General features: G+C 54.2%; 1 protein-coding gene across 1 annotated transcript; it reads left to right on the top strand.

Annotated features, from left to right (window-relative positions):
* The first annotated feature begins 1,209 nt into the window (after window positions 1-1,209).
* On the top strand, window positions 1,210-10,856 carry LOC123794722 (keratin, type II cytoskeletal 75). Its single transcript, XM_045800985.2, has 9 exons — window positions 1,210-1,707; window positions 2,251-2,465; window positions 3,418-3,478; window positions 3,827-3,922; window positions 4,762-4,926; window positions 6,803-6,928; window positions 7,070-7,290; window positions 8,671-8,705; window positions 10,618-10,856. Exons 1-9 carry the CDS (start codon window positions 1,210-1,212, stop codon window positions 10,854-10,856), a joined length of 1,656 nt encoding a protein of 551 aa, XP_045656941.2.
* Window positions 10,857-11,635: the final 779 nt, after the last annotated feature.

Below are 11,635 nucleotides of genomic sequence, written 5' to 3'. Positions count from 1 at the left end.
CTCTTCTGATGAAGACTGAAAGCCAGGGATCCCCGGCCTTCAGCCAGTGTGGCCAGGCTAGGAAGCTTCTGGAATAAGGCAGCCTCAGACAGAGCTGGGAGGCAGTTTATGGTACATTGGTGACTTCGTATAAATTCATGAACTTCAGTTCTGTCTTCCTAGAAGGACCACAAGCTTGTTATTAAAGAAAAAGAACGTGTATGTTGCTCCTTTCAAATCCCCACCGGCCTTGCCATGGGAGGGACACGCGGCTGGCTCTTGGCTCATTCGTGCTTGATGGCACCGGGAGAGAGGATTCGACAAATGTTTCCGCAGCATTCACGGGTCGCAGGCATTGCAACAGCTGTTTCCCACGTGACTCCTCATCGCAAACCCCACTTTACAGACACCCGAACTGAGGCCCGGGGAAGCTTTGTGAGCGGCACAGGGTCTCACAACGAGTAAGAGGTGGGGCTGGGATTCGAACCCATCTTCCCACCCTCACAACTTCTCTCCACAGGAGACAGAGGGGCAGGTCCCGAGAGTCCCATAGTGGAGCAGACAGGATTTCCCACTCCAGGAAATCAGGTGTGACCTACACAATAGAGAAGGAAGCTTCTGAGAAAAACAAAGGCGCGAATCCATCTGGGTGGTTTCCTAAGAAAGATGAGCGTGGAGCAGGATTTTTAGGACCTGGAAGGCCAGTGTGGGGCAGGGGACACAGCGGGCACTTGCTGCGAGAAGGCTCTGGAGCAAGAAGCACCGTGGGGGGAGAGGAAGGCCTGGGAAACAGGGAATCGGCACTTGTTTTGACACACGATGTTTGCACAGGAGGGAGTGGGTCCCAGGCCTAAGAAAGCGGGTTAGAAACGAGGCGGTGTTTGTAGAACCCATTAGGAGATGCATGATTAGGACATGACTGAAAGCAATTAGCGCACTTCTCATTAGTTGCTGATCAAGTTGCGACTGGAAAGGAGTTTCCGCGTGGGGGAGAATGCCAGGGAACCAACCAGTGGCCCTGACACCACCGCGGAGGGGCGCTGAGCGTGAGCTCAGGGCCCGCGAATGCCTGGGAGATGCCATCAGAGGCCTCCCTGGGCAGCGCCCCACCCCTCCCGCAGGCCCATAAAAGCCAAGGCGGCCTGGGGCTCCCCAAGTGCCCCGTCTTCTCCATCCCCTGTGGCACGCGCCCGTGTCAGGAGTTCTCCTCGCCAGCCTCGCTCAGCCACCATGTCCAGGCAGTCCAGCATCACCTTCCAGACCGGCAGCCGCAGGAGCTTCAGCACGGCCTCGGCCACCACCCCAGCGGCCGGCCGCTCCCGCTTCAGCTCCGTCTCCGTGGCCCGCTGCACGGGAGGCGGTGCGGGGCTGGGCAGGATAAGCGGCGCCGGGGCGGGCTTCGGGAGCCGCAGCCTCTACAGCCTGGGGGGCACCCGGCGGGTCTCCATCGGCAGGTGCGGCGGCAGCTTCCGAAGTGGCTTTGGGGGCAGGGCCAGCAGCGGGTTTGGGGTCAGCAGTGGATTTGGCTATGGGGGCGCAGCCGGAGGAGGCTACGGAGCCTCGGGCTTCCCCGTGTGCCCCCCTGGAGGCATCCAAGAGGTCACGGTCAACCAGAGCCTCCTGACTCCCCTCAACCTGCAAATCGACCCCGCCATCCAGCGGGTGCGGAAGGAAGAGCGGGAGCAGATCAAGACCCTCAACAACAAGTTCGCCTCATTCATCGACAAGGTGAGCCGGGGGGCGACATGTGTGCCACTGGGGTGGGGGGGCAGGAACTCTTGGAGAGGCCCCCCCCCCCACGCACAGGGAGCAGCACTGCAACGGCCTCCCTGTGGAAAAACGCATCCGCTCAACAAGTACTTCACAAGTGGGACCAGACTGGCCCTCAGGACCTTATGGAAATTTCCCTCATCCTCCCTGGGGGCCGCGCGGTTGGTTCAGCCAACACTGAGGGAAGAGTTCAGTTGTTCTCCACAGGAGACGTTCCCGCCGAGCAAACTCCGCTCACCCAGAGCAGGTGCGGTCAAGACACTCGACCCCAGAGTCGAGTCTCCCCATAGAGACCTCCGTGCCCACCACACCAGTTCTATGCAGGCCCCAGAGAGCAGGGGCGTGGCTTCAAGGGTTTTCTCATTTTGATTTGGAGTTGTCAATCATATCGCCGACAGATGGGTATCCAGTGAAAAGCGTATTTTTCTTCCCTCCCTTATTAGTTGGAGTGTCTGGCTCTGCCTCCCCAGTTTCTCAAGATTCCATCCTCCCTCCCTCCAGGTGCGCTTCCTGGAGCAGCAGAACAAGGTCTTGGAGACCAAGTGGGAGCTCCTTCAGGAGCAGGGCTCCAAGACGGTGAGGCAGAACCTGGAGCCCTTCTTTGATGCCTACATCACTGACCTCCGCCGGCAGCTGGACGGCGTCACCACGGAGAGGGGCCGGCTGGACGCTGAGCTGAGGAACATGCAGGACGTTGTGGAAGATTTCAAAGTCAGGTAAGGGGAAGGCGGGCTTCCGGTCATACATGGTCGTCTCAGGACTCCTTTTTGTAAGGACCAGCAAGGTGCAAAGCAGCAAATGCCAGTGTGCCAGCAGGGAGGTGTGGAACTTGCAGTCACCATCCCATGATTTGAAGAGAGCATGGAGTAGGGTCACAAAGGGACTCTCATCTCACGCATCACTATGAACAAGAAGCCTGTTCTAATCTGTCCACATGACCCCAAAGGGATGTCTGCGTCATCTAACATAACATGGCTATTCTGGAAAGCATAACACCATTTCACAGCCAGGATATTCCTTAACTCCGCTGGCGCGGACACTATAATTGAGCTGGAACATTCCCCGTGTACGCGAGGCCATCCTCCAGGGAGAGGCAAAATTTGGCCATCGTCCAGGCTGCAGTAGGTGAGGTATCCAACAAGAAAGGATGGCCCCCCTAACCCCTTAGCTGGCTTGCCCTTGGTTTCTGAGTTAGAGCCACTTCTATTTACTAAAAGTATGCTGATCACATGGCTGCTCTGAGGTTCAGTGAGAACACGTCAAAATCTACCAGGAACAGTTTCCTTCCTGGACAAGCAAAATTCACCCCACAGTTCCAGCAGACACTTGAGGCGGCAACATTTTTTAAAGATCGAAGTTGTGCCTCTCTAAGATGGAGTTGCTTAAGTACCTAATTCCATTCCCGTAAGCTCCCCGCTCACCTTCTAGTCTTACAAAAGGAGGAAGAAGAAGAAGAAAAAAAACTTCTGGCAGAAGAAATGATTCCCCTTTTATAGAGGGAGAAATAGAGGTTAAGTGAATCACCCCAAGTCATGCACAGGTCAGTGGAAGAGCTGGAAAGGATTTGAGGTCTCTTAACTCTTGCTACACCAGAAACACTCCCCAGCCTCGGACGAGTTCAACTGAACACTTGCTCAACAGCACGCCCCCTCTCCTCTGTGCTCACAGGTACGAGGACGAAATTAACAAGCGCACCACTGCCGAGAATGAGTTTGTGGCCCTGAAGAAGGTGGGTGGAAATGTCTCTCATAGGAGAAGATCCGAGACTGAATCTCGGAGTATGCAGTGACTCGACCCTTGAAATGGCACATAATCCTCGAGAGGATCTGGAGAGTTCAAATCTGCCAAAATACTCCCTCTGTAGTTAGGGCCCCCTGACCCTGCTAGGGTTTCTGTTAGCTCCAGGGACTCAAGCCCCCAGTTCTCTGCAATCACCCACACACCCCAACCCCAAACCCCAGACTCAGAGTTTGCTAAAATCTAACCCGGGAGGGCCAGGGAGGAGTCTGTCCAAGTTCCACTGGACTCGCTGCTTGGGGCTGGGGTCTCAGAGGAAAATCCTGTGCTGTTGTTCTAGGATGTGGACGCGGCCTACATGAACAAGGTGGAACTGGAGGCCAAGGTCAACTCTCTGACTGACGAAATCAACTTCTTCCGGATGTTCTTTGAGGCCGTAAGAGGCTGCAAATGTTTTTGTCCCTCCTAGGTCTGGAGCCTGGAAAGAAAAGGAAGCTGCAGAGAATGTCATCTACATGGGGCCTCCATCCAGCATCTTGCCCCAGAGGCTCCAAGTTGGGGCTTGGGTGGTCACGGGCACCTGGGAGACCTGCTTGAAATCTTGCCACACTAAGCCCTACTCCAGCTCTGAGGCTGCTCCCCCCACCCCACAGCATAGCAAAGAGGGAGTGCCGATTCTCGAATCCCAGGTTCCTGGGTAGCATTTCCAAGGAATCAAGACACACCTCTCCCCCTCCCCTCCCAGAAAAGTTCATAAAAGGCAAGTTGCCCCTCAGCTCATTGCTCAGGGTGCTTCTTGCCCTCCGAAGATGCCTCATTCTGGGCACTGCCACTGTGAAGGCAGAGACCTGGGTCTTTGAAGGGGAGAGAGAAGTAGGGAGCGATGAGGTCACACTGTACAGGGAGAAGCAAGGTCCTAACACTCACTGTATCCTAAAAAACCTTTGAGGCTGACCTATGGATCAACATATGTCATATTCAACTCAATATAATTTGGACCAGAGGACACTGACCCACCCTTCATACTCAGGGAAAGCACAAAGGTGTGGGTCTTGAGAAGCTATGCTGGGGGACACACCCCCATCGCACTGGTCTGTGACCCAGAAACTTCTCAGGGATTGGCATGGGAGTCCCTAAATGGCTTCGTGTGCCCAGGGAAGGGCTGGAAGAATCCCTGCAAAGAAGGGATTCCTGACCTAGACGGGTAGTCAGTCGCGTGATTTCAAGAACCTTTCTTTTTATGCCTTGGTGACGCTGAGTTTTCTGCCTCTGCAGGAGCTGTCCCAGATGCAGACCCAGGTCAGTGACACGTCCGTGGTCCTGTCCATGGACAACAACCGCAGCCTGGACCTGGACAGCATCATCGCCGAGGTCAAGGCCCAGTACGAGGACATCGCCAACCGCAGCCGGGCCGAGGCTGAGTCCTGGTACCAGACCAAGGTGAGAGTGGGCACCTCTATGATAGGTTCCAGGGCTAGTGTTATCTGAAGCCCTGAATAATCATTTAATTATTAGCCACGAGCATCAGGAAATACATGAGCATTTCTGTTTCTTTCAATGTGGCGCAAGTGTCTGGTTCTATGAAAAGTCAACTTGAAATGGGTGTGGAAACCCAGCCATTCACACTAACATGCAGTCAGGCAATGTTGGGTGCTCAGGACAGCCCTCGTCCCCATTATCACTTATGATCTGGTTGGGCCTGGGTGAGACTCTGAAACAACCAAGAAATAGTCATGCAGCTATTTCTAAATGGCTTATTTATTCGACACATCTGTGTCAAGCAGTGTTACAGAGTCGTAAATAAGTAAACTGCAGTTTAATTTTGGTCTGAGAGAGCATGAAGTCAATGGAGGGGTCATGGAAGGGAAAAGACCATGTAATAAAAAGCTTCCAAGAAGAGGTGGGTCTTCCTTCCATTTGGAAGCATCCAGAGACAGTAGATTGCCAAGGATGGGGGAGGGGTTTAAGGCTGAGCAAGCAGTCCTGTGGGGGCTGGAAGACAGAAACGAGCACTTTGCCAAGCAAAAGTCTCTATATCAGGAAGGGGGGGTTGGGATGACCTTGGAGAGCTACTGTCCAAAGTCACAGATGGTCAGAAGAAGGTTTGGCGTTGGAGGGTGTAGGAGACTGGATAGTCCAATCCAGGAGATCAGCTCCCTGCCAAACGCAGACCCCTCTCAGGGCCATGCCTGAGGGTGGCTACATGTGGCTTCCACCCTTTGCCCTGCTGTGTGCACTGCCTTAGTCCCTACCACTGCAACACGGTAGGAAGGAAGAGGGTGTCAGGTGCCAGGGGTGCATGGTGCAGAGTCACGCCCCCTGCGGAGGCAAAGGCAGATGGTGAATGGGGATGAAATGTGCCTGAGCTGAAATTTACAGTGGTTGGAACTTACCCTTTTGTTGGCCGTTGGTTGTTCCCTTAAACCACGTGTATCTAGAACTGGAGGAGCTGGGCCACTCAGCACTTTGAAAGCCAGACAGATCTTCACTCGGGCAGGGGCTCTTCTTCCCTGGGGAAGGTGTGGGCAGGAGAGAGGGGCGTTGGTCTCTCCCTAATGAGTGCATCCTGGATATGCACCACTAGGCAGAGAGCTCCCTCAGATGGGGGATCTTGTTAAAGTCTTCAGAACCATGACCCCTCCAGCCTGGCTCCATCCAACACCGATGCCCTGCACCTCTCCCCTGCACCCCCAGTCCAGATGTCTGGAGGACTACCAAAATTCATGGTCACATGGGTCTGGGTGTATGCCCCGTGACCGGGATCCCCAAAGGACGCTGACACGTCACCTTTCCTCCCCCCTGCCCAGAGCTCACCATGCTCCTCCCTGCTCCAGGGTCTTCACACAGGCTGTCTCCCCTGTCTGGAATGTTCTCTCCCCAGCCTGTCACTTACACCACTCCTTCCCATCCTTCAGCACGCAGCTTGAGCCCCTCTATGTCTGGAAGGACTTTCCTGACTCCCTCCCCACAATTCCATATCTGGGTCAGATTCCTTTGTTACACTACGTTCATTTCCTAAGGGGCACTCATCCCAGTTTGGAACTATAAATTCAATAATAATTCATTAACATCTATCTCCCCCAATAAACTGTAAGCAGGGGTCTGATGATGCTCTCCGTGATACTCCCAGAGCCTAGCACGTGCCTGGCAAGTAGATGTGCCTAAGAAATGTCACACAAACGAATGAGCGAGGGAGTGCGTGAAGGATCAGTGAACGGCTGGGCCCGCACGTGGTCCGGAGAGCCAGGCTGTGTGCACAGGGAGTACCCAGCCCAGGCATTTGATGAGGTGACTGACGCTGCTCTGATTCCATCAGTACGAGGAGCTGCAGGTCACAGCGGGCCGGCATGGGGATGATCTCCGTAACACCAAGCAAGAGATCTCTGAGATGAACCGGGTGATCCAGAGGCTGAGAGCCGAGATTGACAGCGTCAAGAAGCAGGTAGAGTTTGGGCAGGGCTGAGAGCTCCTTGCTCGCTCATTTCTCCCGGGTCATTCTGCCATGCTTCCAGGACCCCGCCCCAGAAGCACCGCACCTCCAGGGGCTGTCAGTAAGGCTCGTGGCTTCCTCCTTTTCTTACAGTGCTCCAGCCTGCAAACGGCCATCGCTGACGCAGAGCAGCGTGGGGAGCTGGCCCTCAAGGACGCACGGGCCAAGCTGGTAGACCTGGAGGAGGCCCTGCAGAAGGCCAAGCAAGACATGGCCCGGCTGCTGCGCGAGTACCAGGAGCTCATGAACGTGAAGCTGGCCCTGGACGTGGAGATCGCCACCTACCGCAAGCTGCTGGAGGGCGAGGAGTGCAGGTGGGGACAGGTGGACCAGCGCCACTCCAGCTGCGAGAGCATTTCTAGGGGCTCAGGTGCCTGTGGCCCCCTCCTCTCCTGGAATGCAGATAGAACTGGGCTATAAGGGGGGAAAAAGGTGCAATTTCCTTCTGGGCCAGTAAATCATTATCAAGGGCCCTTATCTGAAGTACAACTGCTTTTCACACCCCGTAGAAATCTAGGATCTGATCAGGTCCAAACTAGTCAAATTCTATCAAAGGAGAAATTGTGTTAAGTGGTAGGTCTGGGTACATGGTATGAAAGGCTCCGGGCTGAGAATGAACTGTCCCAGGATTTGGGTGGACAGGCCTACCACTAACTAATTATGTAACCTCAGGAAAGTCAGTATCCTTTCTCTGGTCATCAAATTCTTCGGTGATGGAATAAAGGGGCCAAATCATCTGATCCCCAAAGCTCAGTGGGAGCTTCGTGCTCTGCCGATTACCAGCTGTGTGACCAAGGGCAAATTACTTTACCTCTCTGTTTCTCACCTGTGAAATGAAGATAACTATGGTTTCTATCCCATATGTTATTAAGAGGGTTAAAATAAGGGAATACACATGAAGTTCTTAGAACAGTGCACGGTACACAACAAGTGTTCGAAAAATGCCGGCCATCATTCAGTTTCGTGGCCAAAGATACGGGCTTTGGAGCCAAAGGAGTCTGGCTTCAAATCTAGCTCTGTGATCATGGGCAAGTTAATGAACCTCTCTGAGCTTCAGTTTCCCCATCCATCACACTGAGGTAACAATACCTACTTAATGGGGTCATGGGAGAATTAAGTGGCATAATGTAGTAACAGGTAGGTAGTGCTTTTTAATGTTCTAAGTATGTGTTTATGAATGAAGCCCAGTTCTGTCCCTAGCACGGGAAAGCAAAATTACTCCAGTTGCTACAATAATAGGCTGATCATTGTTATTGTTATGTTTATGACTCAGTCTCCTCTCCACACCTCTAATCACCCCAGCACTGCCCCGTGCAGGACAACAGTCCATTGTTGAGAGAAATCTTCTTGTTCCTTAAGGAGCCCTGCCTTTCCAGCCGACCCTAGTGTATGATTAGCTTTAATTTTCTCCAGGTGTCTACCTAGTTTGAACCAAAAAAAGGTATTTCTGAGATTACAGGTTTTCCTCCTAGAACCTCAAACTCTGCGTTATGTCATTCATTAGATTATTATTTTTAATACTACTAGTATTTAAATAATTTCAACCTCCACTTACTGCTGCAATAAACATAATAAAGGGTTTTTTTAATGTGCTTAATTGCAAAAATGTGATTTCAAATGCCCACGAGCTGCTGGACATAATAGTAACGTTCCTTCTCCCTCCTCCTCTCCCCCCCCACCCCCACCCCAATCAGGCTGAGCGGAGAGGGCGTTTCTCCAGTTAACATCTGTGAGTATGACATCCTCTGTGTCAGCTGGTGTGCACGTGGTTGGGACAGAGGCGGTGGCACCATGCGGGAGGTCGGAGGGCATGCATGAGGCATCGGAGGGGACCCCACGGATAGGGTTCATTTTGACGTTTGAGGTCTTGAATTCGTTAAAAGGAGAAGCATATTAGGAGTCTTTTTTTTTTTTTTTTTAGGACAGAGTCTTTAATGTCCCAATTCTTACCTCTTTGCAAGGGACAGAGCACCACAGAGAGGGTGAGAGGAGGTTTTCTGGGACCCTTCTACATGGGTTTAGAAGACCCACAGGTTCTGCCCCCTCCCCACCACCTCCTGGGATTCCACACCTTTCTCACTGGGGGTGCAAGTCTAGTTCAGACACGAGCATTCACTGCGGACAGGATTTATGAAACCCTGGTGTGTTCTCAGCCTTTGGAGGGAGGCTCCACGCTGGGCCCAAGGGCATGGCCAGGAAGGCCGCCCCCTTCCAGAACGGTGTGCAGAGCAGCCCTGCTGCTCCGTCTTACGCTGCAGAGCAGGACAGCGGAAGGTTACCCGGGTCCCTCAAGGCAGTGAGAGCACCTCGGCCAGGGCAGCCGGGAGCAGCAGCCCGGGAATGGGAGCAGTGTTAGCGAGCTGGCACAGTCCCGTGCCGCTGAGGGCAGAAGTCACTCGCAGAGCTCACTGCTGGCACCGTGAGGCCAACAGGGGTGACTTTTACAGCTTGCATCCCGCAAGTGAGTTTGGTTTTCTTGATGCGGGATTCACAAAACCAATGATTCTATTAACCGACGGCTCCAGAAGGCGAGCCCTCGGAACTCCCCAGCTGTCCTCCTTCGCTGATAGCCTTGCCTGGCGGCTCCAGAGACCCCCAGAGCTAGTTTGGGGGGTGGCTGCCATAACCTCCGAGGTTCCCTCTCTCTTGAAAGCGCCTGAAAGTCCGTGTTTGTTATCTAGGGCTGGCACGTCGCAGTACCACAAACTGGGGGGCTTCAAACGAGGGAAATGTACTGTCTCACGCTTCCGGAGAACTCTCGGTGCTCCCTGCCCTGCATCATGCCGATCTCTGGCTCTGTGATCACATGGCCCTTTCCCTATGTGTCTGTCTTCATGTGGGTGCCTTTCCTCTTCTTATAAGGACACGAGTCCTATTGGGTAGGGCCCTCCCTAATGATTTTATCTTAACTGGATTCCATCTGCAAGATCCCATTGCCAAATAAGGTTGCATTCACGGGTACTGCAGGTGAGGACTTCAAAGTATTTTTTTGGAGGACACAATTCATTCCCTAACAGTCCATTGTTATTTCAGTTTCCCTTCTGAAGAGCCCAGTGTAGGGTACGGGATGTTAAAGGTGATGGGTGGTTATGAAAGTTAGGAAATGAGCAGGTGGGGGAGGGGGGAGAATGGGAGCAGAGTTGGCTGGCCAGTGGGTCATCTGGCACTTGGTCTAGCAAGATTACCCCAGCCCCATTCTGGGATTCGGGGTGCAGAGGCTGGGGACACCGAGGCAAGTGTGTACGTGCCCCCCAAAAGGAAGAGAGACACCAGAGCCAGACCCACAGAGGGAGATGGGGACAGAGTGGCAGGGGAGTGTGTTGGGATCAAAGGGAAAGAAATGCTTCCTGGAGGCAAGAAGTCTCCATTGAGCTCTGGAAGGAAAAGCAAGACACCAAGTAGCAGAGAGGAGGCAGGAAGCCATTAGACAGGGAGCATGCCCGGCATCACAGCCCAGGGAAAACCAGGCTGAGCACAGGACAGAGCTCTCACTTAGGTGGGTGGGGCAGCTGGAAGGAGGCAAACAGCTGCCTGACCAGACAACCCCATCCTCACACCACGGACTTCGGGGCGCAGGCCCTGACACTCCAGTCTCTTCTCTCCTGCCCTGGCTTCTGACCCTGTCCCCTGTCTTCCGGCAGCTGTGGTCACCTCCACCATTTCCAGTGGCTACGGCGGCGGCAGCAACATTGGAGGCGGAAGTCTGGGTCTCGGTGGGGGCAGCAGCTACTCCTTCACCTCCAGCACCGGGCACAACCTGGGCGCAGGCCCGGGCGGCTCCAGCTTCAGCACCAGCAACAGTCGGGGCCTCGGGGGCAGTGGTTCCAGTGTCAAGTTTGTCTCCACCACATCCTCCAGCCGGAAGAGCTACAAGCATTAAGTGAAGCCACCCGCTCCCCCACCCCTGCCCTGAAGCCTGTCTGCTTTCTGACCTGGCCTGTCTATGCTCTCAGACAGGATATCTGGGTCCTTCTCCCTCTTCTCCCCTGGCCCACCTGTGCTGCCGGGAAGGAAGCCTGGTGTCCTGGCTAAACCCCTTCCCCAGCTTGAGCCAGCCTCCCCGCTCCTGACAGTCCCCAGAAGGCTCCCACACCCTCTCTGTGCCGATGCCCCCCCCCTTTCAAGATTCACATTTGGCTTATCTTGCAGAGACCCCCCCCTTCAACTCTTCCTTCTTCCTCCCCACCTTCCAGACACAGAGTTGGGGAGTGGGTGTTTTCCAGGCCGTCTCAATGCCAGGTTCGCAGCCCACCCATCTCACGGTGCTTATAAGCTCCCTGCTGGGAGTGAGGGCTCTCTCTCTTCCCTCCCTGGAACGTGTCTATTAAATGCATGTGTAATGTGTTTGGTGTCCAGCCCTCTGCTTGGCGTGGTGATGCAGCACAGAACAGTCCCCCTCCTCTCCGGGCCACAAAGAGTGCCCAGTGTACATCCGATCTTCCCTGCTTCCCTCAGAACGAAGACTGTTGGGCTGGGGATATGGGAGGGATGAAGGGGGGCAGACTGCCAGGCAGACTCCATCCTGGTGTTTCTGCCACTTCCTCCCGCCTCTTGTTTGGATGCCTTCTTTGAGAAGCCCAAGCCCCTGGGCAGCTCTGTCCATCCTCCCGACTTTGCGTGTCATTCAGGGCGATACCATCCCCTCCCAAACCCAGACTG

The sequence above is a fragment of the Ursus americanus genome, chromosome 25, assembly GCF_024610735.1.
Source record: "Ursus americanus isolate L20-20 chromosome 25, mUrsAme1.1.p, whole genome shotgun sequence".
NCBI classification, from domain to species: Eukaryota; Metazoa; Chordata; class Mammalia; order Carnivora; family Ursidae; genus Ursus; species Ursus americanus.
The sequence above is the reverse complement of the archived record's forward strand: the minus strand, read 5'-3'. Positions and strand labels throughout refer to the sequence as shown.